Below are 27,927 nucleotides of genomic sequence, written 5' to 3' on the forward strand. Positions count from 1 at the left end.
TTTGCCCCGTGGGGTTCGGAGAGTCTATGGAAGAAGCAAGAACTCGGTGAAACGAAATTTCAGCCAGGTCTTCGTGCGGCGAACACGGTGACATCTGTGACATTTTCCCCCTAAGCATTTGAATATTATGTTTTGTAACAAACATTTTTTTTATTTTGAGAGTATCTTGCAGGACTTTTTGTTATTTTATTTTTGCACAGTGATTTCTGGCCGCTTCCTGACATTAATTATAATTCTTGTTCACAAACACACTATTTGTCTAAATTATTTAGTTAGGTAGCCGAGTTCGCGTGGGCTTTTTGGTGTTTGTTTGCCCACCTGGGCCTGGCACCCCTCGTGTTGTCTGGAGAACAGCCGTGAGTCTAGGAGTTCTTTGGGGCCCAGCTGGAGGCTGGCAACCCTAAGCCCGGGTGATTGGGATGCCAGCCTCCAGGTGGGACCTGGGGATCCCCTGGAATTCCACCTCGTCTCCAGAGATCAGTTCCCCTGGAGAAAAGGGCTGCTTGGAGAGGTAATCTGTCTGGCCCTATACCCTCCCTCCCTTAACCCCCCCCCCAAAAAAAAATCTCCAGTGATTTCTAGGGATGCCAGCCTCCAGGTGAGGCCTGGGGATCTCCTGGAATTCCACCTCCTGTCCAGACTCTACAGATCACTTTCCCTGGAGAAAAGGGCTACTTTGGAGGGGGTGCCCAACGGAGGTCCCTGTCCGTCCCCCAGGCTTCACCCCCAAATCCCCAAGTGTTTCCCAGCCTAGATTTGCCAGCCCTCCCCCCGCCCAAGAGACTAGGAGGGCCTGGTGACCCAACCGGACCAAGAGTTCTGAGGGACCCAACAAGCTCCCTCTTTTGCCGTCTTTGGGCTGGCCCTGAGGGCCCCTGTGTTTCTGGGCCCTTGTGCAGAAGCAGCCTGTCCCGTAACCCTTGGCCTCCGGGCCTTCTGCCTTCCTTCTCGTCTCGGCTGGGCCAGCTCTGCTCACTTCTTGGGCGGAGGCTTCTTGGCGGAGGCCTTGGGGTTCCCAGGGGGGCCCCCTCCTTTCCCACCCCCCGCTGCACCCTCTTTGGGACTCTCCTTCCCGTCGGCCTGCTTGTCTCCTGGCTTCTTCTTGGAGCCCTCCTTGCCCTCTTCCGGGGAGCCGTCTTTGCCCCCTTTCTCGCCCTCCTTCTTCTTCTTGGAGCCGTCCTTCTTGCCGTCCTTCTTGCCGTCCACTTTACCCGAGACGGTGGGCACCTCCTCCTCCTCTTCCTCCTCCTCCTCCTGCTCAACTGGGACTGGAGCCGCTGTGGAGGGGGGAAAGCAAGAGGGAGAAAGAGCGGTCAGGAGAGGGGAGGGCCCTGCGGGAGCACAGAAACTGGGCTGCCAAACTCCAGCTGGTGCCTGGAGATCTCCTGCTGTCCCCAGGCAACAGAGAACAATTCCCCGGGGAGAAAGAGGCCTCTGTGGGAGGTCACAAGGGTAGTCAAGCTGTGGCCCTCCAGATATCCATGGATTACAATTCCCATGAGCCTCTGCCAGCGAACACTGTATACCCCTGTATACCTCATTGAAGTCCCTCCCCTCTCTAAGCCCCGCCCTCCTGAGGCTCCTGATGGCATCATACCCTGCTGATCTCCCTCCCCCAAACCATGCTTATTTCTATTACAAAGAGAAAAATCTTTCTGCAAAGGGAGTTTTCATTCATTGCCTACAAACTTTCTCTCTCTGGAGGTTTAAAGAGGCAAGGGGATCAATATTGTGGGTCATTCCCCTTAAATGTTATAATCATTTTTGCTATATGTGTTTCCTCCTAGGGCTTGGTCCCCAGGCCCTGAATCATCTTCATCGTTCTCCTCTGCCCCCTCTCCATTCTGTCCACGTCCTTCTTGAAGTGAGGCCTCCAGAACTGCACCCAGGACTCCAGGTGTGGTCTGACCAGTGCCGTATACAACGGGACTATGACATCTTGTGATTTTGATGTGATCCCTCTGTTGATACAGCCCAAGACTGCCTCCTCCATTTTGAAGGACTCCTCCTTGGCCTTGTTTCTTTTTGCCTCAAATGGTCCTTCCATTGCTTCATCCCACCCGCAGGCTATCAACCCCAAGAAAAACTGAGATGGACACAGGACTTCAGAACCTGCCCATCCCAGAAAACGATAAGTAAGAATAACTACGGCCAAGAAACCAGGAACACGTGACGCTGCCCCACATCAGACCCTTGGCCCTTCAGGGTCAAGAGTATCTACTCCGATTGTCTCTCTGGGATCTTGGGGGGGGGGGAGTCTTTCTCATCACCTGCTTCTTGGTCTTTATTTAACTGAAGGAGATGGGGGGGGCTGAGCCTGGGATGTTTTGGGTGAAAAACAGCAGAGCTTCCACTAAGCTTGCAAACTTCTGGGTGGTAGTGGCAGCTCTCCTGGGGCGACAATCTCCCAGCGACAGAGAGGAGGTCACCTGGAGGAAACGGCTGCTTTGGAAGCCGTTATACCCCACTGAAGCCCCTCCCCTCCCCAAACCACACCCTCCTCAGGCTCTGCCCCCCTCCCAGGTATTTCCCACCCCAGAGCTGGGAACTCTAACGTCTGCCGGGCCACAGACTCTTCCCTGTGGGTCTAATCCTCGTGAGTGGCGTCTGGAGGGGAAGAGACGGACCAGGGCTAGCTTATCCCAATTAATTCACTTTGTTCAGAAAACAGCTTTTCGCCCGGCACTTGAACTAAACCTGTCTCCTCCACTCTGCTTGCGGCTTCCAATTACATCTAAATCTTCCAGGGCAAAGATGCCTCTTGCAGTAGAGAGAGTGATGAGCAGGACTCGCGTGCTGTTTCCTCTACGGCCCGTCTCAACATTTAGGTCCGCTGCTTGGTATTCACAGAGCGCTTCCGACACGGAGGAACCTGGCCGGCCTGGAGTCCCCTAGCCTCCTGATCTGTGAAGGTCCTTTAAAGCAGGGGTAGTCAACCTGTGGTCCTCCAGATGTCCATGGACTACAATTCCCATGAGCCCCTGCCAGCGGTCGCTGGCAGGGGCTCATGGGAATTGTAGTCCATGGACATCTGGAGGACCACGGGTTGACTACCCCTGATTTAAAGGACTTGCCTTCGTGGACTGCCAAAACTGGATTTCATCGGAGGTCTTGCGTCAGAGCCGTGATAGCCAGTCCCGAGCCTTTCCAATATTAATACCCTTCAAATATTAATGCCCTTTCCCACTTATCCTTACAAGGTTGCGGGCTAATTTCTTATTCTGTACTTATTAGGAGAGACAAGACTGCCTCCAAAGGACTTGTAGCCAGCAACACACCTGAACACACCTGAATACGAATGAAGCTGCCTGAGACTGAAATCAGACTGTTGGTCCACAAAGGTCAGCATTGTCCACTCAGACTGCCAGCTGCCCTCCAGGGTCCCTGGTTGAGGTCCTTCTCTCCACCTACCACTGCATCCTTCACTGGGAGATGCTGAGGGTTCAGCCAGGGGTCTGAGCAGACACTCTCCTATTGAATCAGGCTGGCAGCCGCTCTCCAGGATCTCAGGCAGAAAAGGGTCTTTCCTATCGCCTCCTGCCTGGCTCTTTTGACCACGTGATAGGGCTGTCACCAGCAGAGCTGTCCTTCCAGAGGACCCCCAGGTCCCACCTGGAGACTGACAACCCTACCAAAATATCCCGGAGATTGAACCTGAGCTAAGCAAAGGCTTTTACCACGAAGCCACGGTCCTTCCCCAGGATATGTCAAGATGTGATAAAGACTTCGAATGCCAGCAAATCTTCTTTTCTGATGCCCTCTGAGTGCCACTTTACGGTTGTAATATCTGCATGATCCAGTTTTCCTTTCCCCAAAGTTATGTGTCTCCCCTCCTCTTCCCGCAGTTAGGGCTGGTACCGTCTCCGTACGCCTTCCGGAAAGAAGTCTGAAAACACCTTCGACCTTGGAAAAGAAATCATTCTCATCCTGAGCCAGTCATGCTGTCAGATTACCAGTTTAATTGATTCCATGACCGGGATGTTTGATGTCCTTTGGGGGTTCCAGCAGGCCAGAAAGGTGAGAGGTACACTGACTGGTTGGATGACAGAATCACCTCCTGGCCCCATTACTGTGGGTTACTGTGGATTTCTACAGGGCACATATATCTGGGCACATGGATGTTAAGTGCCATCAAGTGGCTTCCAACTTACAAACATAAGAACCTCAGAAGAGCCCTGCTGGATCAGAACAGAGGTCCATCCATCTCACACAAGGGTCAACAAATTTCTCTGGAAGGCCAACTACAGGGCAAAGAGGTCAAAACCTTCAATTGCTAAGAACATCAGAAGAGCCCTGCTGGGTCAGGCCAGGGAGGGTCCCTCCAGTCCAGCCTCCCGCCTCACCCAGGGGCCAGCCAGTTCCTCTGCAGGGCCAGTCACAGGGCAGGGAGGCCGAGGCCTTCCTATGGACATCAGGGGAGCCCTGCTGGGTCAGACCAGGGAGGTCCCTCCAGTCCAGCCTCCCGTCTCACCCAGGGGCCAGCCAGTTCCTCTGGAGGGACAACAACTGGGCAGAGGCCAAAGGCCTTCCCCTGATAAGAACATCAGAAAAGCCCTGAAGGATCAGAGCAATGGTCCATCTGGTCCAGCCTCCTGTCTCACACAGCGGCCAACCACTTGTTCTACATCAGCATCTGGTAATAGATCCAGACAGGTATCCATGTTAATCTTGTCTGTAGCAGTAGCAAAGAACAAGAGTTCAGGGACACCTTGAGCAAAACGTGTGACCAGGGAAGAGTTTTTGTCAGTCGCTGCTCATTTAACAAAAGCTGTCACTTTGCAGAATTGTATTAGTCTAAGTTCCTTCTGGACTCTTTTTCTTTCCTTCTGGTAACTGATAGGACTTGAGTCTTTCAACATCCCTTTGCCCTAACAAATGTTTTCAAGGGACCTATAAATCTTCTTTGGTTTATTCCAGTACTGCGGGAGACAGAGTGTAACCCTGTGATAATTATCCTTCAGTATTTGAATGTGCCAAACGAGCTTCCCTTAATTATGTTAACATAATCCCATCGCTGCTGTTCATGAAATATTTTTTACAGAAGATGTACAGAAGGGTTTCGGTGACTAATCCAGCTGGGTTCCTCATATCTGGCAAATACAAAGGAAGTTGATGCGATGTGCATCCATATGAGTAAAACGAGTAAAAAAAATAATCTTCTGATTTTTCAATAGCTCTTCAAAGCAACCTGCAGGAAGGAACGGTTCGATAACACTGGTTGTCACCGTGAATTAGAATAATTATGCGTCTCTCAAGAATGCTGTTTGCAAGATATGTACGAGACCATGGAACCAAAGGATCATAGAGTTGGGAGGGGTCCCCCAGGGTCATCTAGTCCAACCCCCTGCAGAATGCAGGACACTCACAACTACATGACCAATACAGCATGTTTTGTCCAGTTGAATCTTTTAGAACCACATATTTGTATCAGCACTCCATTTGCCTCACAATTGTCTCCTCTGACTGGTTGTAACTCTCCAGCGTTTACAAGATACATATTGTGAGTTCATGCAGCCCCAATTTGCCATGGAGGCATGCAGAGAAGGAAGAGGGGCTTTAACCCTTGCAGCTCCGTTGGATTTTGTTATTACAGTCTTGACTCACTGCTCTGCAATTTGTGTTTTAAAGACCAAGGCAGGCCCTTTAATGATGCACACACATCCCTCCCTTTTAAAAACACTACTAATCAAGCAAGGAGCTCAGTCTCAACTGGCAAGATGGTGGGTAGGTTGAAGGGCTGACCCTCCTGCCCTTTCTGGCATGGACCTGAGGCAAATCGAGGCTACACAGGCAATTTATGGATGAAGCGAGACTCATATGGTCTTCAGCTCCTCTGCTTGGGTCCTGAGTTTCAGGGGCTCGCTATGATCTCTATCAGGAAAAGGTCTTTTCTACTGCCTGTTGTTACGAAAGGGGAAATGTACAGTTAGAAGAAGACGGGTTTGTCCAGTGCAGCAGGGAAATTCAAGGCCAAAGTTACAGGACAGAAGGGGCAGGGGATCAATGGAGCAGTAGACAAAGACTTTTGGCTAAAATGTCAAAGTGCCTGTCTTGGACCCATTCACAAGAATGGAAAAACAGATACTCTGTGGACAGGTAGGATTAGCTATCTCTGTGCATTACATTAGAGCCAGAAACTGCGGCCCTCCAGATGTCCATGGACTACAATTCCCATGAGCCCCTGCCAGCGAACGCTGGCAGGGGCTCATGGGAATTGTAGTCCATGGACATCTGGAGGGCCGCAGTTTGACTACCCCTGCTCTAAACTGGAGAACTGAGTTTGATTCCCTGTTCCTCCACATGCAGCCAGCTGGGTGACCTTGGGCCAGTCCCGGTTCTCTTGGAGCTCTCAACATTTGTTGGTTTTTGACCATATTAATAAATCAATACCTATCTAATTATCTCGCAGAGTGTCTATAGTGGGGAGAGGAAGGATAGCCGATTGTAAGCCGCTTTGAGACTCCTTTGGGGAATCAAAAGAGGGATACAAAGAACAGCTCCTCCAGGGGCCAGGTAGCCCATCCCTAGCTGCCTTCCCATAGGAAGCTCCACCCTAACTGCATGATTCCCATCCCATTTGAAAGTCAGCTAAGACAGCGGCCACCGTGACATCCTGGGGCAGCGAGTTCCACAAGAGAACGGGGCACCGTACCAAGAAATCCTTATGACCGCCCTCTTCCTGGCTATACAAGCCTTCAGACATCCTTCCGAGGCAGAGGGGAGCAAAGCAGGGAATGGCAGAATGAGATAAGAACACGTTGGGAGATAAGACCAAAAAATTGAAAGAGGGTGATGTTGGACCGCCAAGTTTGCAAGTAGAAGGTCTGGTGATCTCCTGGGAAGAATGGGAAAGCCAGAGAGGGAAAGTAGGCAGACAGCTCCTCCTAGTGGCCCGGTGGGGGGACTTCATCTTCCTCCGTCACCACCGGCAGAGGGTTGAGGGTCCGGGATTCGACCTGGCCTGAGAGGGTAGGAAGACTTTCCGTGGAGCCTGGAAAGTGCAGAGAATCAGAAAAGGCCAAGAATGAAAAGACAGCAAAACAAAGTCAGAGCAGAAGCTAAGGAAATTAGGCAAAGCTGGACCTGCTTGGTTGATGAGATCAGGCTCACCTGGGCTGTCCAGGTCAAGGTAAACGAGGTGGTTTGCCATAGCCTGCCTCTGCGTAGCAGCCCTGGGCTCCACCAGCAGGTGAAGACTTCCTTTGGCATCACTCGGCATCCCCCTATAAACATGACTGGCTTTCCTCCCTGGTTCGAGGTGGGGGGGGGGGGGGCTTCCAGGCTGAAAGGGTTGCCATGCTTTTTGTGGCCACCCCCTTGGGGGCCCAGATTGGGTAGGAAGGAAGCATGAAAAGGTGTGAAAGAAAGGGAGAAAAGAAAGAAATGAAGCTTTCAAAAGAGACCACCTGGGATGGGGTTGCCAGGTCTCTGTGGAGAAATTAAAAACATCAAAAGAGCACTGCTGGGTCAGGCCAGGGAGGGTCCATCTAGTCCAGCCTCCCGTCTCGGACAGGGGCCAGCCAGTTCCTCTGCAGGGCCAGCCACAGATCTGATGTTGCCTCCTGCTAGTAGGATTCGGAGAATGACTGCCTCTGAATGTGGAGGTTCCCCTAAGACACCACGGCTTGGAACCACTGATAGGCTTATCCTCCATGCATCTATCTAACTTTTTAAAGCTGTTTATTCCTGTGGCCATCATCACATCCTCTGGCAGCAAATTTCATATTTTAATCCCTCTCTGTGTTGTAATTCTGGGAGCCCTCCAGGCCCCACCTGGAGGTTGGCAATCCAAAACTGGCCGCATATTTTATAAGCACCAAACATAAAAAGGCAAATACCTCCCGGGATATCCGTCAGTTCGTTGAGTGGCGGCACCGTGTCCAGCTTGTCAGCGTACATTTTGGCGGCTTTCCGTTTGGCGTACCGCGCCTCGATCTCCTTCTTGGTCCGTGGGATCCGGCATTTGAAGATGCAGCACAGGGTAATAACTAAGGAGGAAGCAAAAAGGGAGGAGGGGAGGAGAACTGACCATCAGATATACTTCCTGAGACACGTGGAAAGGATTTTGAAGGACCTTGTCTCAGGAATAGGCTGCCTAAGGAGGTGGTGAGCTCCCCCTCACTGGCAGTCTTCAAGCAAAGGTTGGATACACACTTTTCTTGGATGCTTTAGGATGCTTAGGGCTAATCCTGCGTTGAGCAGGGGGTTGGACTAGATGGCCTGTATGGCCCCTTCCAACTCTATGATTCTGTGATTCTGTGAAACAACTGGGAATTTTGAAGAACGGGAGCTGCCTTCTCCAGCACGCTGAATGTTACTGGATCAGGCCCCTCATGGCTCCCAGACATTGATAGAAACAAGGTAACACAGTGCAGCATCTCCCAAACATTTCCCCAGACAGAAGATAGGTCTTAAGTTGGGGCAAATGTAAACCCCACAAACATATATATTTTATTTGGGGGGGGGGGGGTCCTCCCAAGTTTGCTGAAGCTTCTGTTTTGTGTCAGTTGGGCCCCAATTTGCAGATTTAAGTACCCACAGATTAGTCCACTTGATGCTTCATTCAGCTCTCACACAACCACAGGGAGGCAGTGCGGTTGTCAAGGGCCATGCACAAGGCAGCATGTGCTCCTGTATATACTGGATGGGCCTTCCCTGTCCTGGTCCAGCAGGGCTCTCTGCCCTGTTGTTGGCCCTCCAGAGCAGGGGTAGTCAACCTGTGGTCCTCCAGATGTCCATGGACTACAATTCCCATGAGCCCCTGCCAGGGGCTCATGGGAATTGTAGTCCATGGACATCTGGAGGACCACAGGTTGACTACCCCTGCTCCAGAGGAACTGGTTAGCCACTGTGTGAAACAAGATGCTGGATTAGATTGCACTTCAATGGTCTAGTCCAGCAAAGCTCTTCTGATGGTTTTTGGCACCTGTGGATTCATTTCTAAAGTCTTGAGCACTGGCCATCAGGAATCAGATCATCCAACAGGTATAGCCATAATACCATAACTGATCTGGGACAGGCAGCTACGGATTCAGCAGCCGTCATTGCTTCACTCTCCACTTCCGATCCTGCCTGCCTGGGGTAAGAGGGGTCTGCTTGCCCTCCTCCCAGACGCGTCCTTGGTGGGGGAGACCGCTCCCCCTCGAACAGATTTCCCCAGCCGAAATTACCCATTTGAGCTTTGGGAAAGAATTTTAAAAGCCCATTAAAGCTTAAGAGACAGCTGGGCGCTTATTAAACACTAGGCTTGATTGGCTGTAAGTCATTCCCGAAACAGCTGCAGGTAAAGAACCCTCTTCTGCTCAAATCTTGGGACCGGCAGGGGCTCCCCTGAAGCCTGCACCTCTTTCTTTTCCAGGAGGCGGCTGGAGATGGGGCTGGGACATGTCCCCTTCGTGCTAAGGTTGCCAGCCTCCAGACGGCGCCTGCAGTCCCCCCAGGCATTTCCCAACCCAGAGCTGGCAACTTGAAGCACAAGGCCAGGCCGTTGTCTCACCGGCCGGCCGAGCCGACAATCTGGCCTTGTCTGCTCCAATTAGCGTTTTCCTGCTCGGAGGTCCCGTTAACCTCTGCCCTGCTTTCCCAGGCCGTTTTGTTTCTTCCTTCCACTGAAAGGACCACCCCGAAGCCGTTTCCCTTCCCCGACTGCGGGCCTGCCTGCGCACGGTAGCCCAAAACATCTGGATGGATTTACAGTGCAAAACAGCAATGCTTCTTTAATGGCGTAAATCTCCTTGCGAGAACCCCCCTCCCCCCCCCCGCAGCCTCCGCACTCAAATGCCAGAGGGAGGCCGAGAAATAAAATAAAACAAAAGCCAGAACGCTCCCCGTGGCGCATCCCGGGTGGAATTAATTGTCCGTGCCACCCCGCCTTGGCAGATTTTAAGTGCCCGTGACAGAAACCGCTGTTTCCTCAGAAGTGTGGTTGCTCTGGCTGCAAACCTGATTCCCCACAAGGTGCCTTGCTCTGTGGCAGGGGTGGCCAAACTGTGGCCCTCCAGATGTCCGTGGACTACAATCCCCATGAGCCCCTGCCAGCACCATAGATATATTTGTGGGTTTTTTCTTTTTCAGCCCCCCCACCCCATCCAACTCAAGATTGCTTTACGGCTATTTGCTGATATATATTATAGCACAAAGAACCTCTTGTGGCGCAGAGTGCAAAGGCAGCAGACATGCAGTCTGAAAGCTCTGCCCATGAGGCTGGGAGTTCGATCCCAGCAGCTGGCTCCAGGTTGACTCAGCCTTCCATCCTTCCTTCCGAGGTTGGTAAAATGAGTCCCCAGCTTGCTTGCTGTGGGTAAACGGTAATGACTGGGGAAGGCACTGGCAAACCACCCGGTATGGAGTCTGCCATGAAAATGCTAGAGGGCGTCACCCAAGGGTCAGACATGACCCGGTGCTTGCACAGGGGATACCTTTACCTTTACCTTTTTATTATAGCACAAGGAATGAAATTAAAAAAAAAATACTTGGTTCAAGCAGCAGAGATGACAGAATATATTTCACCCTCCTTCTAACTTCACAGGAGCACTGACCACAGTAAAACTTCTAATTTTTTTCTCTGTTTTATATCCAGGTTCTCCATAATATTTATTTATTAATTCAATTTATAGACTGCAGCTCCCAGCAAGCTGGCTCCCGGCAGTTAACAATAAAACACCCTAACAGTTTAACCCCCCCCACATAAAACAATAATAAGATCCCCGAGGGGGGTCTCCTGGTGCCCCACAATTGTTGCCCAGGGGGCCTCAAAGGCCCTATCAGTGCCCCTGATTAGATCACTCAGGGAGGGGACTGAGTGGATTACTTTAGCCAGAGAAATAGCCAGGCAAGAGAGAGTCCTTGAGGAGCCCTGCCCCAGGTGACCTTCCCATGGAACAAGGCAATCAGTCTGAAGGAGGGGCCATTCAGGTGCCCGAGGGGAGGGGAGGGGAGGGAGCTTGAGCAGATGGAGCAGCTACTGACAATCCCCACACCTCACCTGTACAGGACTCACCTGTACAGGACTCTGTGTGCTTTGAAGTCAGCTTCCCTGTCTTTCCCACAATTTCCTGCCTCCAGGGCCTTATTTGGGTGGAAAGGCTATATTAAAAATGCAATTATAATAAGAATAGAATAGTAATAACCATCTGCCTCTCATTCTGCAAAGGATGCGGGCAAATGTGAGAGCCAGCCTGGTTCAGTGGTTACTGTTGCCAACCTCCAGTTGGGGCCTGGGGTTCTCCCAGAAGACAACTGACGTCCGGGCGGCAGAGCTCGGTTCCCCTGGAGAAAACGGCAGCTTTGGAGGGGGCACGCCGTCCGTCGTATGATATACCACTGAGGTCCGTCCCCTCCAACCCTGCCCTCCCAAGGCTCCAATCCCAAATCTCCAGGAATTTCCCTGCCAAGGGTTGGCTTGGGAGTCAAGCGGCTCAGGGGCGCGTCCTGTCTAGAGAGGCAACCTGGGAGCAGGGTTTTCTTGCTCATGGGGGATTAAGAGCTGCCCTCTCTGAGTTTTCTCCCTTGCGTCTCCCACCTGGCCAGGGGAGCTGGGAAGACTCCTAATCTCTTAGCATTCCCCAGATGGACAAACAAGAATTGCTTGGGAGGGGCTGTTTTGGTCAACAGAACTGGCTTGGAGCTTTACCGTCTGGGGAAATTCCGGGGCAGTCCCCAACCGGACACATTATTTAAGGCATTACCACATTGCTTATCTTACAACTTCTGTTCTCCAGGGGGTGAAAATGGGGGCATCCCCATGGAAGCTTCTCCCCAGAATTTAACTCTGGTGGTCTTCAGGGTGCCCTCCTGGACCCCAACTTTGCTCTGCTGCTTCAGGCCGACACGCCCGCCTGAGTCAAGGTTTTAAATAAGCATAACTGGTGGCAGAGGCTAAATAGTGCGTTGGGGTCTGAGACGGCCGACTTAGACAATAGATTGATTAGGGCAGGGGTAGTCAAACTGCGGCCCTCCAAATGTCCATGGACTACAATTCCCAGGAGCCCCTGCCAGCGAATGCTGGCAGGGGCTCATGGGAATTGTAGTCCGTGGACATCTGGAGGGCCGCAGTTTGACTACCCCTGGATTAGGGAGTGGGCTCGCTTTGAATCCTACTAAGTATGAATGATGATGTCTCTTTTTAAAAAGGACAGATAAAACCTAAGGCTACAGCGGGGACTCCACGAAGCCCCACTTGCAATAATGCATCCATTTATTATTATTAACACATTTGTTATGCCACCTAATTATGGTTAATTAAGTCCTAATTCAGGGCGGGCCAGATGCTTCTACTTAGTTGGGTTTGTTTGCCAGGCTGGAAGCGGGTCTCCCTCAGGAACAAAATTTGCAGGAGTGCCTCCAAGGGGTGTCACAGTCGGCTTTGACCCCGCTTTGGGTTAAGTAGTTTATGGATTTGCAGAAAGCACCTTGCAATTACTCCTGTTATTTTTCTAGGGAGATGCGGGCTCCGGGGTGTATTGGAATGCTTGTGAGGGAGAGGGGTCGCTGTCATTCCAGGGGATCCCCAGGTGGCCCCACCCCCGGGAGGCTGGCATCCCTAGCAACTGACCTGCACCATCTGGAGGCCAAGACATTGCCAGGCCCCACCTGGAGGCTGGCAACACGCTGCCAACCCCAGGGCGCCTGCCAAGTTTTCAAGGGGAGCAAAAGGGAAAGCGCGGGGGGGGGGGAGGCACAAGGCAGGTCCGGGCTCCGATCTCGCCTTGGGGTGGTGGGAGATAAGCGGAGGGTCGCCTGGCCTTTGGGCTCCCGGCCTAATCTGGGTGGGGGTGGGGGCGGGGAGGGGGCGGGCGGAGGGTCCGGAGCCGGCGGTCAACTCCAAAGCCAGAGGCGCCGGGCTGGCCGAGGAGGGAGACCCTCGCCGCAGCGCTCGCTCCAGGGACCCCCGACCAAGCCGCGAAGGACATGGGCAACGCTCAAGCGCAAGAGGCGCCGGGCAAGGTAAGCGCGGCGCCCTCCCTGCTTCCCGCGCCCTCTCCCGCTCCCGCTCGGCCCTCCACGCGCACACGCAAGATCGCGGGCTTTTGCTCGCTCCGCGCCGTCCGCCTGGCGCTCGACGGGAAAGACGGATTAGGCGAGAAGTAGGCAAGGGAGGAAAACCCGGCTCGTGAGCGCCGCAGCAGGATTTGAATGCAGGTCTTCCAGGTCCCCTACTCCACGGCTCCCGTTCCCTAGGCTTGCCGGCTCCGCTTGGGGAACTCCCTGGAGAGTCGGGGGCTGGGGCTGGAGCCGGAGGAGGGAGGGCAGAGGTTAGAACAACCGCTCCCCGGGTGCAGATTTGGGAGCTGGCCCTGCGTCTAGGGGCGGGAGATGCCTAGGGGCGGCCCGATCGCAGCCGCCAAGCAAACTGCAGATCCGCAGCTCTCCGCCCGGCGCAGATCTCCTGCGGCCAGTCGTCATTCCCCGGGCTTTGGAGAGCTGCTGGAGGGGGGGGGAGGCACGGAGGGAGGAAGCCTGGGAGAGCCTGGGCTGTAAAGAGTTAACCCCCCACCCCCCCCCCTTTGGCTTCCCCCTTTCCTTATCACGAGAATGATAACAGCTGCAGAGATGAAAAAGTCACTTTTTCAGGGGTGGTCAAACTGCGGCCCTCCAGATGTCCATGGACTACAGTTCCCATGAGCCCCTGACAGCATTCGCTGGCAAGGGCTCATGGGAATTGTAGTCCATGGACATCTGGGGGGCTGCAGTTTGACCAACCCTATGGGGAGGGCAGTTTATTATTTATTTATTTGTTTGTTTGTTTATTTATTTATATACCGCCCTCCCTGAAGGCTCAGGGCGGTTTACATAAGAACAAAGAACAACACATAAATACATTTAGTTCGAATGGGCTGAGGGGCAAGCCCGTCTCCCTCTTGATCCCTCCCTCCAGGTTCTTATTTCCATTCCAGAGGGGTGCAGAGTGGCCGCCCAGCCACTGTACTTGTGCAAAGGAGATGCAAAGCACATATTGACTGGCGGTGTGTGTTGTGTAGCCAAGCCAGGAGGTCCAGGACTGTCTGGCAGCCAAGCAAGGGACATTCTGAAGTTGCTTGCTGTTGCCTACCTCTGTGTCATGACCCCCCTCCCCTCCAATGTTCCTTGGAGCACCCAATCCCTGGAGGTCTCCCATCCAAGTAATAGCCAGGGTCAGACCTGCTTAGGTTCCAAAATCTGATATGATTGGGCTTCCCTGGGCTACCCAGGTCAGGGGTGCTTCAAGAATGAATGGCCTGCCTTAGTAAAGAAAAGAGGAGAGAGATGGCCCTAACAGTTTAACTGACTAAAGGTTCTCTGGAAGGAAAGCAGGGAGGAAATGTGCACAAAGGAAGAGGGAGTGAGCCAACCAGGACACTGGAGGAGGGCATTTGAAAGAAAAGGCCAGAGCCAGGTTGGGAGGCTCCCTGAGATTTGGGGATGGAGCCTGGGGAGGAAAGGGGAACAAATACCACGGAGACCACCCTCCAAGCAGCCGGTTTTTCCAGGGGAGTTGAGCTCGGTGGTCTGAGGATGAGGTGCAATTCCAGGGGATCCCCAGGCCCCGCCTGGAGGGTGGCACCCCTTTTATGAGAAGGGCAAGCAGACCAGACAGGGCGAGCTCTGCCCCCAGGAGCCCAGCTAGGAGAAGGAGGGGGGGGGGCTTACTGATGGAGAGGACGAAGATGGCGAAGATGCCCACCACTTGCCACAGCCGCAGTCCCCAGATCACCACGGTCTCCGAAGTCACAGGATCCGGCTTCTTCTTGGGGGGCTCGGTGGTGGCCTAGAGGAGGAAGAGAAGAGACATCTGGGCAGAGGTTTCCCATTGGTGCTCTCCGGCCCCTTCTTTCGGCAAACCCCAAATGACGCCCCTCTAGTACCCAAAGACCACCCTCAATGCTGGGTGCCCAGTGAACCCCACGCTCCCAATGAGAGCCAGCCTGGAGAACTGGGTTCGATTCCCATCTTCTCCTCCACATGCAGGCAGCTGAGGGACCTCGAGCCAGTCACAGTTCGCTTAGAGCTGTTCTCACAGAGCAGTTCTGTCAGAGCTCTCTTTCAGTCCCGCCCATCTCACGGGGTAAGTGTGGTGAGGAGAGGAAGGGAAGGTGACTGTGAGCCGCGTGGGGACTCCTTCAGGTCGTGAAAAGTAGAGTATGACTCTTCTCCTTCCATTGCAGAGTTGTTGTGGAGGTAAATGGGAAGGGTGTAGAATGGAAGCTCTGAAGGAAGGCAAGGAAATCGGGGAATCCACTCTGCACCATCTATGGCCTTTGCCTCTCCCCCTGCCTCTCTCCCAGGGTGTGGAAGGAGAAGGGCCCTGCCTCTTTAAGAGCTGCTAATGGTGCTATTTTGACCCTTGCCTGGACAGCATCAGCTGTTCTTGTCCCCCTGTGAAAAGAGGCCCCCCCATTCTGCAGAGAGGCCGGACCGAACTATCGCAGGGGCCCAAGCAGAAATCCATGTTGGTCTGAAGCTGCAGAACAAATTGAGAGTCCAGGGGCATTTTTAAGCCCAACAAAATTTTATTCAAGGGAGGAGCTTTCGTGTGCACGCAAGCGTGCACACGAAAGCTCCTCCCTTGAATAAAATTTTGTTGGGCTTAAAAATGCCCCTGGACTCTCACTTCCTTCCAAATTAGAAAGCACAGAACGACTGCAGGCCTGGATTGGGGCCTTTGCTTTCTGCAGAGCTCCATTGCGATACTCCGTGAAGTCCCAGGGCCTCGTCTGCCACGGTGTTTCTGCTGGAGGCTTTCTGCCCATTGTCGGTGGGGATGGTCTCAAAACGGACTGGGAGACGTGGGGACGGAGTCTGCACCCCGAGCAAAAGCACACTGCCCCCCTCCCCCTCTCCCATTTTAATGTGTGGAAAGCCAAACTTCAAAGCCAGTCAACGCTTTGAAGGAAACCAGAGCCCCCTCCGGTCTTTTTCTTGTAGCAGGAGGGGCTCGAAAGAGAACTCCGGACTTCAAGGCCTGTGAGTAGGCAGGCAGCGCCACCTTCTGTTTGAAAGCGGAGTTGCAGCCAAGGAAAGACCAACTTTGCAAGGTGGTTGGCTGGAGGGGAGAATTGAGGAGGGGAGACAGTTGCCGGCTCTGGGCTGGGGATTTCCTGGGGATTTGGGGCTGGGGAAGCCTCAGGAGAGCAGGGCTTGGGGCGGGGGAGGTCTTCAGCAGGGGGTTATGTTCTAAAATCCACCCTCCCAAGCAGCCATTTTCTCCAAGGGGACGGATCGCAATAGTCCATAGATTGATTGTGATAGCGGGAGGTCTCCAGGTGTCGCCTGGAGATTGGCAGTCCTTTCTTAACCTCCCATGTGCGTGGGAGAACAAGAGAACCAGCTTCTGCTAAGCCTGCTTGTCCAAACCTGGGCAGAGCGCCTGCCTGGGGGTGCAGACTGGGGCAGCGTCTTTGTTGGGGTGGACGAAGGAAGGTGAACCTATGTGCTCCGTACTGAAGAGATGGACCCCCTGCCCTCCCTTCTGCTTGTCTCCAGCGATGCCACATGGTAGGCTGGAGCCACTAAGAGCAGGCGGGAAAAGTTGCTTTTGTTGGTTATAAGAAAAAATATGGCCTTTGCAAGCATTTTGGCCAAGGAAAGGCATGCAAGAATTCCTCTTTTCCATTTATCTCCTGCAGCTGTTAATAGTTTTGTCAGCGATTTCGGTTCCCTGCTTTTCTTTCTGGGTTCACTGGCACAGCTGAGGCCATTTGTATGTATTTCAAAAACACAACAGATCCCGTATTAAGCCTCCAATACCAGCTGCACATTATGATACGGAGAGCCAGCCTGGTGTGGCAGTTGGGGCATAAACCTAGGCCCTGAGAGACCCAGGTGCAAATCCCTACTCTGCTGGGTGGCTGGCTCCCGTCCCACACTCCCAGCCTACCTCACAGGGAGAGAATAAAATGGAGGGGAGGAGAATGAGCAGCTATTGATAGACATGCATGAGGTTACCTAGTAAGCAACCAAATGAAGACAAACCCCCTTTCCATCTCTCCCTCCTGCCTGTGACCAAGTAGGACAAGATTAAAGGTAAAGGTATCCCCTGTGCAAGCACCGGGTCATGTCTGACCCTTGGGGTGACGCCCTCTAGCGTTTTCATGGCAGACTCAATACGGGGTGGTTTGCCAGTGCCTTCCCCAGTCATGACCGTTTACCCCCCAGCAAGCTGGGTACTCATTTTACCGACCTCGGAAGGATGGAAAGCTGAGTCAACCTTGAGCCGGCTGCTGGGATTGAACTCCCAGCCTCATGGGCAAAGTTTTCAGACGGCTGCCTTACCACTCTGCGCCACAAGAGGCTCTAAGATTGGACAAGATTGCTGAGGGGCAAATCTCCCTTGAACAGGCTGATCTAAATGGGCAGCTTAGTTTTTTATGGCAGGGAGCTAAAGCCCTTCCCTCCTCACCTGATGAGCACTGCTAATCAAACAGACTTGAAAGGGGCTAGGGTAGCAGACCAGCTGAAAACAGGTAACCCTCGGTGAGGACTAGCAACCCACTGGCTTGTTTGTAAAGCACTAGAAGATGCCATGAAGAGGCAAGCGACTTTTTCTCTCTTGGGGGTTCTCAGAGGCCTGATATCCGATCCGTCCCATTTTCCCTTCCTCTCGGTTAATGACAGAGCAGTCTTTGTCCTGCTGTAAGAAAATAGGGGAGCGGGGGAGGGGTTGTTTTGCAAATGGGTGATGTGTCTTTGGGCACCCATTTCGGTCTCTCTGTTCTTGGACTCACAGATTCCCCTCCCCCCTGCCAATTTAGGCTCCAAGTTCAAGGGGATCCTGTTTCAGGCCACTTCCCTTCCCTCAAATAGAGACGGGCCTAAGAGATCCAGGGGGGAAGAGTGTTGCCGCTTTCCATTTCACACAGGAAAATCCAGCAGCAGAAGCACATAGAAAGTACACTGTACAACATGTGCAGAATGGATACCTTTGGCCACACGAAATGGCACATTTGGGACGCACTCTGCAACGGTGTAATTTTACTGTGTGGGAGGGCAAGATCTGCTTGCAAATGGTCACTAAGGCTGATAGAATCCGTATTATTTAGCATGTGTGGAAGCGCCTCCATCTTTAGGACTAGGTGCTGTTTCTGCAATTCTGGGCACTCCCCAGTCCCCACCTGGAGGGTGGCATCTAAGCTCAGGGTGGCATCTAAGCTCAACTACTTGGCTAATCAGTGTGGTTGTCCCCCTTTTGCTCTGGCACAGCTCCTTCGTGCCTTAGTCTACAGGCCACAGTTCAACAGGGTCCCACATGAAGGTCTTTCCCATCCCCTCCTGCCTGGTCCTTTTAACTGGAGATGCCGGGGACTGAACCTGGGGCCTTCTGCAGGCCAAGCAGAGGCTCTGCCACTGAGCCAGGGTCTCAGGCCAAGGTCTTTCCCATCCCCTCCTGCCTGGTCCTTTAAACTGGAGATGCCGGGGATTGAACCTGGGGCCTTCCGTGTGCCAAGCAGAGGCTCTGCCCAACAGGGATACTGTGGTGGGAGAAGAGCTTAGCCACCAGCTGAATTGCCAACTTTTCTCATTGGTTCCACTCACTCATTTTGCCACCGGCCTGAAGGGGAGAAGGCGATGCTGATGGGGAAAACTTCACCAGTTGAATGAGTCAGCCGGTTTTTAAAGTGCAGCCACGTCAGCTGACTCTGGAAACAGGAAGGACCAGCAAAGACCTAGAAGGGAACCCTGGGCCAAAATATTTGCCTTGGTTTAGCAGGCTTGTGACAAATAAAACCCAGGTGCCGAATCTTTTCCCACCACTGCCTTTCTGGGCTGGGGGAAAACCCTCCTTAACTTTCAGCCTTCCTGCCCTAAATCCACATCTTAAAGGTGTAAGGCTTTGGCCACTGGCCAGGTCCAGCAGGGCCCTTCCTCTGTTTTTAAAGATCTCCGCCTCCCTTCTTCTAAGGAGATTCCCCCTGCCCACCCACAAAACGATGCCTCTCAGAACTGGGGCTTCTGCCCACCCACGTCCCCCCCCCCCCCCATCCGTGGCCAAAACCTCCTTCCTTAGCCCTTCTGAGCCAAGCAGGGCCTTAAGACATTTGGGCCCCACCTTTAAAAGGGCGGGGTGTCCCAATTAAAGGAGGAACTGGGAGCAGAAGGAGGAAAGGAAAAGTCTTCTTGGTGAATTGCTTTCAAGGAACGGATGCGTGATCCTGAGAATCGGCATATGAAGGTTTTGCTGGGAAACTGGGAGATAGCTGCAGGTAGACTCTTTTGCGGTCAAACTGAACTCAAATGCTCAGGGGAGCAAAATGTGTGATTTCTATTGGGTCCACTGTTTGAATTCATTTGTACCCCGCCTTTCTGCCCCACCAAGATCCAAAGTGGCTTACAGCGTTTGCCTCTCTTCTGTTTTATTTTCACAACAGCCCTGTGAGGTAGACCAGGCTGACAAAACAAGGTGTTTTTAAATATTTCCCCAAACGGCTATCTGGGAGTAGACCCTCTGACCTTGCAACTTGTTCCCTCACAACAGATCAGAGCTTTAGAGCAAATCGCTGCTGTATTTCCCCAGCATTTGGGATACAAAGATATTCTGCCTCCCTGTATATGGTAAAGATGCCAGTCCTTGCGTGGGAGGGGGCGGGACCTCAGTGGAATATAATGCTTGGAGTCCACCCCCCAAAGCAGCCATTTTCTCCGGGGTAGCTGCTCTCTAATGTCTGGAGATGAAACTAAAACCGGGAGATCCCCAAATCCCACCTGGGTCCTGGCATCCCCATTGAGGTTTCTCCCCTCCCCAAATCCTCTGCAGACCCCACCTCCAAGGTCTCCAGGTTTCCCCCAACCCAGAGCTGGCAACCCTCTCCGTCATGCAACAGTTGGATTTATTTTTTTGCTTAGCGGGAGGAATAGAGAAGGTGAAGGTGGTCAGACGCTGGAATGTAACCTGTCGTTTGGACCTCCACACCCGTGGGGTTCACAGCAGGGACAGCTGCATCCTTGGCTGGCTGGTTTCTGGGAAACATCTGGACAGCTGCTGTAGAAAATAGGATGCCGAACTAGACAGACGCCGAGGTTATAGTCTGCCGTACAACCCTGGGCCAACCCTGCAGGGGCCAAATTTGAACTTGTAGGCCACCGTACCGAAAAGGATGGGAACTGCGGCTTCCTGCTTATTTCGCTCTTGTTTTTCTGCCTCCCGTACTTTGCTCTGCGCCTGCCTTGCAACGAGGCCTGTTACTACATCTGGACTGAGAAATGCCAGGCGTGCAAACGGGGTGGGAGGGGGGGGGAAGAGGCACCCGAGATCACGTTGCAGATGGATGCTGGCTGCTGGGCCGCCCGAGACCGTTCCAGAAGCGAATCAGCTGGTGTTTCATAGATTACAGCTGTTTGATCAGGGAGAGCTCCGGCTGGCCTTAAAAGGGACGGGTGTGCAACAACAATGGTTTTGATGCACAACCTGTACTCTGGAGAATAGGAGGCTACTGTTAGGACAGCCTGTGGAGGACCAGAATGGTGTCCAATTGGAAGAGGGGTCAGATTAGGGGAGCCAAAGCTGTGGAGGGGTCTTTGGCTCAGTGGAAGAGCCTCTGCTTGGCATGCAGAAGGTCCCCCGGTTCAGTCCTCAGCACCTCCAGGCACAAGGGGATGGAAAAGACCACGGCCTGAGGCCTTCTTCTGCAGTGTCTCCCATCCACATGCAGGCCTGCTTAGCTCCAGAAATCCGATGTGATCAGGCAATACTACACCGGTTGTGTAGAGACGCCACATGGGCGTCTCTACACAACCAAGCAGGGGAAGCTCTTTTTGGGCTTGCCAGCTGCAATTCACCCGTGGAAACAGATCGCTGTGTCTCTTGCAGTCCACCAGGTTTTCTGTGTCTCTTGCAGTCCACACGCTCGACCAAGAGGACTGGAAGCTTAATTCTGAACCAAAAGGCGCTTTCACGCCCACTAAGTAAGGCAAGCTTGGTGTGCTTTGTAACCGGGCCTTCCTTTGTGAAATGGCAAAATCCCACTTGCCAACTGACACTGAAGTGGGCTGAAACACTGAATTCCGCACACCGTGTTTAATACGCTTTCAGTTCACTTTAGAAGTTCTGCACAGGAAAATCCAGATGAAAAGCACACTGAAATTGCATCGTCCAACATGTGCAGAATAGTGATCCTCCACATCAGCTCACCCACACATCCACGTGTTTTGAGCATCCTAGAGCAGGGGTAGTCAAACTGCAGCCCTCCAGATGTCCAGATGCAACTGCTGGCAGGGGCTCATGGGAATTGTAGTCCATGGACATCTGGAGGGCCGCAGTTTGACTGCTCCTGTCCTAGAGGATGGAGAAGTGGGGTTTTTATAACCCACTTTTCACCATTCAGGTCCCAAAATGGCTTCCAAACACCTTCCTCTCTCCACAAAGGACACCCTGGGAGGTGTGCAGGGCTGAGAGAGCTCTGAGAGAACAGCTCTGCAAGAGAACTGGGACTAGCCCAAAGGTCACCCAATTGGCTGCATGTCGAGGAGGAATGGGGAAACAAACCCGGTTCTCCGGATTAAAGGCAGCTGCTCATTAGCCACTACCCCGTGCTGATTCCACGTCCCACCAACCGAAGGAGTCTCAAAGCAGCTCACAGCCGCCTTCCCTTCCTCTCCCCACAGCAGAACTGCCCTGTGAGAACAGCTCTAAGAGAACTGGGTGTGGCCCAAGGTCACCCAGCGGCTGCATGTGGAGGAGGAGCCGGGAATCCAACCCGGTTCTCCGGATAAGAGTCTGCCGCTCTTTTGTCGCTACACCCCGCTGGCTCTCAAGGTGAGCCATTTTCACCGCGCCTTTGTGTCTTGAATGACCGAAGCCAGAGGCTCAAATATCGCTCTGGACCTGCCACGCCCTGCCGGCCACCGGCACGGACACCTGAGCTGCCCTGGCCCGGCCGAAGCCCCTCTCCTTACCTCGATCAGCTGGCCCAGGGCGGTTCTGGAGGAGCACAGCAGCAGGGCAGGCAAGGCCCCCAAGGGACTCTGGGGATGCCGCTGGTCCCACGCCATCTTCTTCCCCTTCCCCTCGCCGCCTCTCTCGCCTCTGCCTCCGGGATCGCTGGCAGCTGAGCAGCCCGGCTGATGGATGGCCCGCCGGCTGGCTTCTCACCGCCCCCGACATCTGCCGGCAGGAGCTCTCCACCCTCCTGGGGACTCTGGACTCTCCTGCCTGGCCTGGCCGGCCGCCCAGCCTGCCCTGGGGAGCCGCTGATTAATTCATTAGCCTGGGTTTGCTTACAGGCAGGGCTGGTCTGGGTCGCAGCCAGACGTGGACGGCAAGATGCCGGCAGTGGCCGTCGCTACCAGCCACCCGGCTCACGCTCCCTCGACAGCCAGGGGCATCTGCTTCTTCCAGACTGGCTTCTTCCCTGGCGGATGGCCGGATCGGGACCCCCCCTCGTCTCCCTCCCGGCTGCAGGGATGGGGAGAAAGGAGATGCGAACGCTAGTCTGGTTTTGGCCGGTTCAGTGCCCAGGGCTGTCACGCAGGTTCCTGTGAAGAGCCACGGTTTGGCTCGCCTGGGGTGAGTAGCCATTTATCTCCAGGCGATCAGGCTGGAGGGTTTGTGGGTTTTGTAATGGGCTGTTTCCCTCTCTTCCCCGCTTTGGTCTGCTGGAGGTGAATTTAGTTATCGGTGGAAAGGGGGCCCATTTTGGGAAAAAGAAGGAAGAGATGGCGTGGTGTAGGGGTTAATAGTGGTGGGTCTGATTCCCCACTCCTCTGCCGCCATGAGACTCTTGAAAGGAGAGAATATTGGGCAGTAAAACCCAATTGTGTACAACACACTGCAGCCTTGTGGCTTTCTTGGGCCCACTGTCTGTTGAACATCGGAAGGCGGAGGGTGACCCGAAGGCCATCTAGAGGCTCCCCTTTCTGCCTTGACACTTCTGTTCCTCCATCTCTTGCAAAACTCATTCTGTAAGAGCAGTTTGGGCTGCTGGGGAATCTCTGGAGATTTGGGGGTGGGGCCTGGGGAGAGGGGAGGGGCCTCAGCAGAGTGTGATGGCAGCAGGTCAAGCCTTCTAAGCAGCCCTTTTCTCCAGGGGCACTACTCTGGAGATCAGTTGTGATTTTGTGGGATCTCCAGTCCCTGGCTGGAGGTTGGCGACCTCAGGTACAGTGCTCTAGCCGCCACCCTCCGAAGCAGCCATTCTCTCTGTCGAATGGACCTCTGGAGGCCAGTGGTCCTCCTGGGAAAAATCTCCCGCCCTCGCCTGGATATTGGCAACTTGAGTCACTGTGCTCGCCCAAGCCGCCATTTTCTCCGAGGACTGGTTCCGTGGAGTCCCGCGGCCATTCCGGGAGATCTCCAGGCCCTGCCTGGAGGTTATAGAAAAGAACAAAATCCGGTGTGCGAAGAATTGGCACAATGTGCAGGAAAGCTTTAACCGAAAGCTCTGCAAGCACAAACAACACGCAGAAATGTTAGCAAGCTGTAGGAAAGCCAGCGGAAACCCCAAAACCCAAACGAGGCGCCGGAAGGTCCTGCCTTCCGCTGGCGACCGCGCTCTCGGCGGACTTTGCCGCCCGGGGGAGTCCCTTCTAGGGAATCGGCGCAGTCGTTTAATGGCAAAAGGACAAAGACGGCAAGGAAGGTCCCGCCTGGAGGTTGGCAACCCCCGCCCGCCCGTCTGCCTCCCGCCTCCGCGGCCTGACCTGGAGGGCGTTTCTGCGAGGCGCGCTCCCGCCGGCGGCTCGGGCGCTCCGGAACGCGCTCCGGTTGGCAGCTCGCCGGAGCCTCGCCTTGCCTTGCTTCGCTTCGCCAGCGGGCCGGCCCGAGAGCCTCCCGTCCCCGAAAGTGTTGCGCCGGGGCGCGGGGAGGCAGCGCTCGGCGGCGCCCGGTTGACTTTCTGCGCACGGGTCTCGGCTCCCAGCGAGGGTGAGAGAGAGGGGGGGGGGTGAGTGTGGGTGTGTGTGGGGGCTGTTGGCGGCTCCTTTACCCAACTAGCGGAACCCCGGGTTGTCAACCTCCAGGTAGGGCCTGGAGAGCTTCCAGTATGTTAACTGGCAACAGACCAAAGTGTCCCTGGAGAAGAGGGCTGCTTGGGGGGAGGGGCTGTACCCAGCTGAGGTTCTCCCCCCCCCCAAATCCCGACCTCAGGCTCCATCCCCAAAATCTCTAGGTATCCTCCCCCCCCCCCAACTCCCACAGAGGGAGGCTAAAGGCCACAGTTTTCCCTTTTATGCTGAAAGAAAACCAGGAGAGTCTCTGAGCAAACTAGACGGGAGGCTTGCAAAATGTCCTGCATGAACTTGGCCCCAAACCCACAAGGGTCTCTTCTTCTTCGCTGTTCAGTTCTCTGCTTACGGGATAGGTGGGGAAAACACCGGTGGCCCACCTTACAGGGCTATTGTGGGGATTCCGGTGATTATATTGGAAAAGCACTTTGGAAGGTGATAAATACTTTGGCATAATATGGGATTCCAAATTTCCTAGCTCTGCCCTTTTCTCAAACTCTTCTGTTGGAATAGCAGTGCTGGGGGGGGGGGGGGTCATTGCAATCTGCCTGATCAGGCCAGCATTTTCTACCCAGACTAGCAGCGACTCTCCAGAATCTCGGGTGCGAGTATTTCCCATTATCTGCTTCCTAGTTCTTTCAACTGGAGAGGCCTGGGATTGAACCCAGGACCTTCTGCATCCCAAGCAGAGGATCCCCCTTGCTGAGGCCATTTTTGCTAGAAGCTCAGCACTCTGCTCAGAGGGGCAACAGTGAAACTCTTTAGCCAAGCATCTTGTGCTCCTTGAAGATGTCCCAAAGAGAACAGAATCTTTGGAGGGTCCCCTTTGTCGGCTGCATGGAGGATGAGCTGCAGTTGGTGGGTGGCGTGCTCCAGCCCCCGGATATTTTCTTGCAAGGGGTGAGCCCCCCTGAAGGAAAGCCTGGGTACTTCTGGAGATTGGTTAAGGGAGCCCGGTGAGGGCAGAATCTGGGGAGCGAGATCGGGCCATGGAATCCACTCCCTCCAAAGCGTCAGTTTTCTCCTGGGGAAGAGACCCCTGTAGCCTGGAGATGTCAGTGCAGGAGGTCTCCAGGCCCCAACTAGAGTTTGCAAACCCCACCGGTTTCTCTTCGGCCTCTTCTCTGCTTCACATCCTTGGGCTACAAACCCCGTCTGTGGAGACACTCCCTGGAAAGCTCCACTGGAATTCAGCAGGGTGGGGTGGGGTGGGAGAACGGCCTGGAGGTCCGCTACGAAAAACCATTGAGTGTCCTTCCACCGTGCCAGACCTTCCACCTCAAAATTGGACATTTGCACAACCCTGGAAAAATGGGTATATGGTTGATCTTACTTCTGTGCCTGCTTCCTTCTCTGGAGGGGCATGGCACCACTTCTGCGGTTCCTCAAAGCCTGGGGGAAAACTTCAGGGGTTCCCTCACGGCCCAGAGGTCATAAAGCCCGTTCTGTTGTGTCAGGCTATCTGTCATTCCTGCCCTCCTTCCAAACAGCTGGGAACAGAGAAAGATTCTCCCCTTGGCCCTTTCATCCTAACAGTGACCCTGTGACCTAAGTCAAAGGCGGGGGGGGGGGGATTTGAACCCGTGTCTCTCTGAACCTACTTTCACATTCTAACGGCTACACAGCTCTGGCTGCGGTTTCCACTCTCCATCTCCCTTCCCAGCCGCAAGGTGCGACCTCGGGGATTGCTGAAGGTCATAATAGCCTGTCACAAGTTAAAAGAGTTGTTCCCCGTCATTGCTCCGTTGCTCTGGCCGGCCGTGCCGCCTCAGCAGTTTTGCACTGGAGGCCTTTGTTTCTGTGCTCCTGACCCACGGGCCAGCCAGGGGCCGTACCCACGACACCCATCCTGGGATAGCTCAAGATGGGTGGCCAGGTTAGTCCATCTGCAGCAGCAAAGAGACAGAGCCCAGGAGCAACGTAAAGACCGATCAAATCTGTGTCAGGGGAAGCTGTCATGAGTCACAGCTCACTTTGTCAGGGTCTCATGAAGCAAGCTCATGCCCTGTCACAAATCCTGTTCATCCCAGGAGAATTGCTGCGATGGACAGAGATTCTGCCCAGCCAAATTAGGAGTCAGTGCACAATTTTTGCCTTTGTGGCCTGGAGATTGCCGAGAATTGCAGGTCACATTCAGCCTAAAGAGATCACTTCAGACTCATCCGGACTCAGAGGAATGGAATGCTCTCTGTCCGGGGAAGCCTGGCGTTTTCCCTTTAGATCGCGTTGGTGTTGACTGTTTCCAAAGCAGGAGGTGTCCGGGGGAATTTCTGCTGAGCTGCTTTCTTGACCCTGGAGCCAAAGTCCAGGTGCTGGGAAAGGTGGCATCCTGACTTAAAACCTCAGGTTAGCTTTTGGCTGGGCAGTTCAGAAAGGGTGGGGTGGTGGGTGAGTTGGCGGGGAAAGAATTCCTGAGCGGATTCTCCCTGTACAGAAACTTTCTGCATTTGTTCCCCTTGTCTGAGTGCAGACACAGGATTTAAAGGCATGGTTGGTGGGGAAGAGAGGGAACTATTATCCCATGGTAATATCAAGAGCCAGTTTGGGGGAATGGCTAAGAGCAGCAACCTCGAATCTGGAGAAATGGGTTGGATTCTCTGCTCCTCTTAGAATTCCTACATATTGTATTGGTATGTTTAATCTGTATATGTGATTTTATTGTGGTGTATGTAATCCATCCTGAGTCTTAAGAGACAGGGTAGGAAATAAGCATCATAATAACAGTATGGCTGGGTGACCTTGGACTAGTCAGTTCTCGCAGAGCTCTCTCACCTCACAGGGTGTCTGTTGTGGGGAGAGGAAAGGGAAGGCGACCGAGAGCCAGTGGGGGGGGGGGATGGTGATTAAAGAGTGGTGCCTGAAATCTGAGTGTGATCCTTGCTCCTCCTCCGCATGGTGCCAACTGGGTGACCTGGGGCCAGTCTCTTTTCTCTCAGAGCTTTCTCAGCCTCACCTACTTCACAGGGTGCTTGTTGTGGGCAGAGAAAGGGAAGGGGATTGTGAGCCACTTTGCGACTCCTCGGTGGTAAAAACGAGGCCTTCTTCTTCTGCATGAAGCTCAGGTGGAGTTTGGGGAGGGAGGGGCTTCATTGGGTCTCAAGGTCATAGAATCCACCTCCCAAAGTGGCTGTCCTCTGCAAGGGAACTGTTGCTTGCAGATCTGTGGTAACCCTCGGAGTTCTGCAGCCATCTCCTGGAGGCTGGCAACCCTACAGGTGAACGGGGGGGGGCACATTGGGCACATGCTGCCAGCCAGGACTCCTGGCTCAAGGGCGTCTCAGAGAAGCAGGCGGCAGGACAGGCGGGCCCTCTGTGCCTTGAGGGCGGACAGGAGGTTTCGTAACAGCCTGGCTTTGCGTGTGTCATGCAGGAAACCCGCCTGAATCTCTGTTTGAACTGCGGAGGAAACTTGGCTGTGGCAGGCAGGCTGGCAGGCTGGCAGGGAGGGAGGGGCGTCGCCGGAAGATTTCTGCCCAGCCGCTCCGGAAAGCCCTGCCCAGAATTCCTCAGAGCCGCTGGCACAGCCACGCAGGAGGAGAATGCGGGCTTTTTAGGTGCGCCGAACTCTTCCGGGTCTCTTAAATGTTCCCTGACCGGCCACAGTTTTTGGTATCAACAGTGGATGAAAACATGACCTGGCTCAGGAAGGAAAGGTGACCGTTTGGCGTCTGAGCCTTTTTATGCTGGGGGAGGTGGTGAAGCTGAAGCGGGTTTAGTGGCCTGGCTGAATTGCGTGCTTTGTGCAGTCAGCGTGCACCAGAACATGTGCAGAGGGTGTTTTCTCTGCTACGAGTTGCTGCAGAGCATTCATGTCTCTAGAAAGCCAGTTTGGAGTCGTGGTTAAGAACAGGGGACTCTGATCTGGAGACTGGGGTTTGTTTCCCCACTCTTCCTCCACATGAAGCCAACTTAGTGGCCTTGGCTTAGTCGCAGTCCTGTTAGAGCTGTTCTCCCAGGTCCTTTTAGAGCTCTCTAGCCTTACAGGGTGTCTGTTGTGGGGAGAGGAAGGGAAAG

At 53.9% G+C, this 27,927-nt stretch overlaps 2 protein-coding genes across 18 annotated transcripts in view; one reads left to right on the forward strand and one right to left on the reverse strand.

Annotated features, from left to right (window-relative positions):
- Positions 1 to 577: 577 nt before the first annotated feature.
- TMIE (transmembrane inner ear) lies at positions 578 to 22,960 on the reverse strand. 4 transcript variants are annotated; one of them, XM_077303344.1, is made up of 4 exons: positions 21,868 to 22,960; positions 14,663 to 14,746; positions 7,839 to 7,988; positions 578 to 1,277 (listed from the first exon to the last, which is right to left on the reverse strand). In XM_077303344.1, exons 1-4 carry the CDS (start codon positions 22,073 to 22,075, stop codon positions 973 to 975), a joined length of 747 nt encoding a protein of 248 aa, XP_077159459.1. In that variant the 5' UTR covers positions 22,076 to 22,960; the 3' UTR covers positions 578 to 972. The 4 variants fall into 4 exon arrangements, with proteins under 4 accessions (XP_077159459.1, XP_077159461.1, XP_077159463.1 ...); XM_077303346.1 differs by having other exon boundaries at positions 14,629 to 14,746; XM_077303348.1 differs by lacking the exon at positions 21,868 to 22,960 and adding an exon at positions 18,511 to 18,568.
- The window catches only part of ALS2CL (ALS2 C-terminal like), a 45,596-nt gene continuing 30,540 nt past the window's right edge, over positions 12,872 to 27,927 (forward strand). For 2 of the 14 annotated variants that reach the window (XM_077303333.1, XM_077303340.1), the window contains exon 1: positions 27,433 to 27,566. Coding sequence is in view for 2 of the 14 variants with exons in the window: in XM_077303330.1 (XP_077159445.1) it covers positions 12,910 to 12,945 (36 nt within the window). In the remaining 12 variants the exon portion in view is untranslated. Of the gene's footprint in view, positions 12,946 to 15,995; positions 16,014 to 18,982; positions 19,179 to 22,353; positions 22,478 to 23,630; positions 23,834 to 26,238; positions 26,260 to 27,432; positions 27,567 to 27,927 lie in introns of those variants that run through there. The other 12 variants (XM_077303330.1, XM_077303329.1, XM_077303335.1 and 9 more) reach the window with 12 other exon arrangements.

This window comes from Paroedura picta, chromosome 11, assembly GCF_049243985.1.
Source record: "Paroedura picta isolate Pp20150507F chromosome 11, Ppicta_v3.0, whole genome shotgun sequence".
Taxonomy (NCBI): Eukaryota; Metazoa; Chordata; class Lepidosauria; order Squamata; family Gekkonidae; genus Paroedura; species Paroedura picta.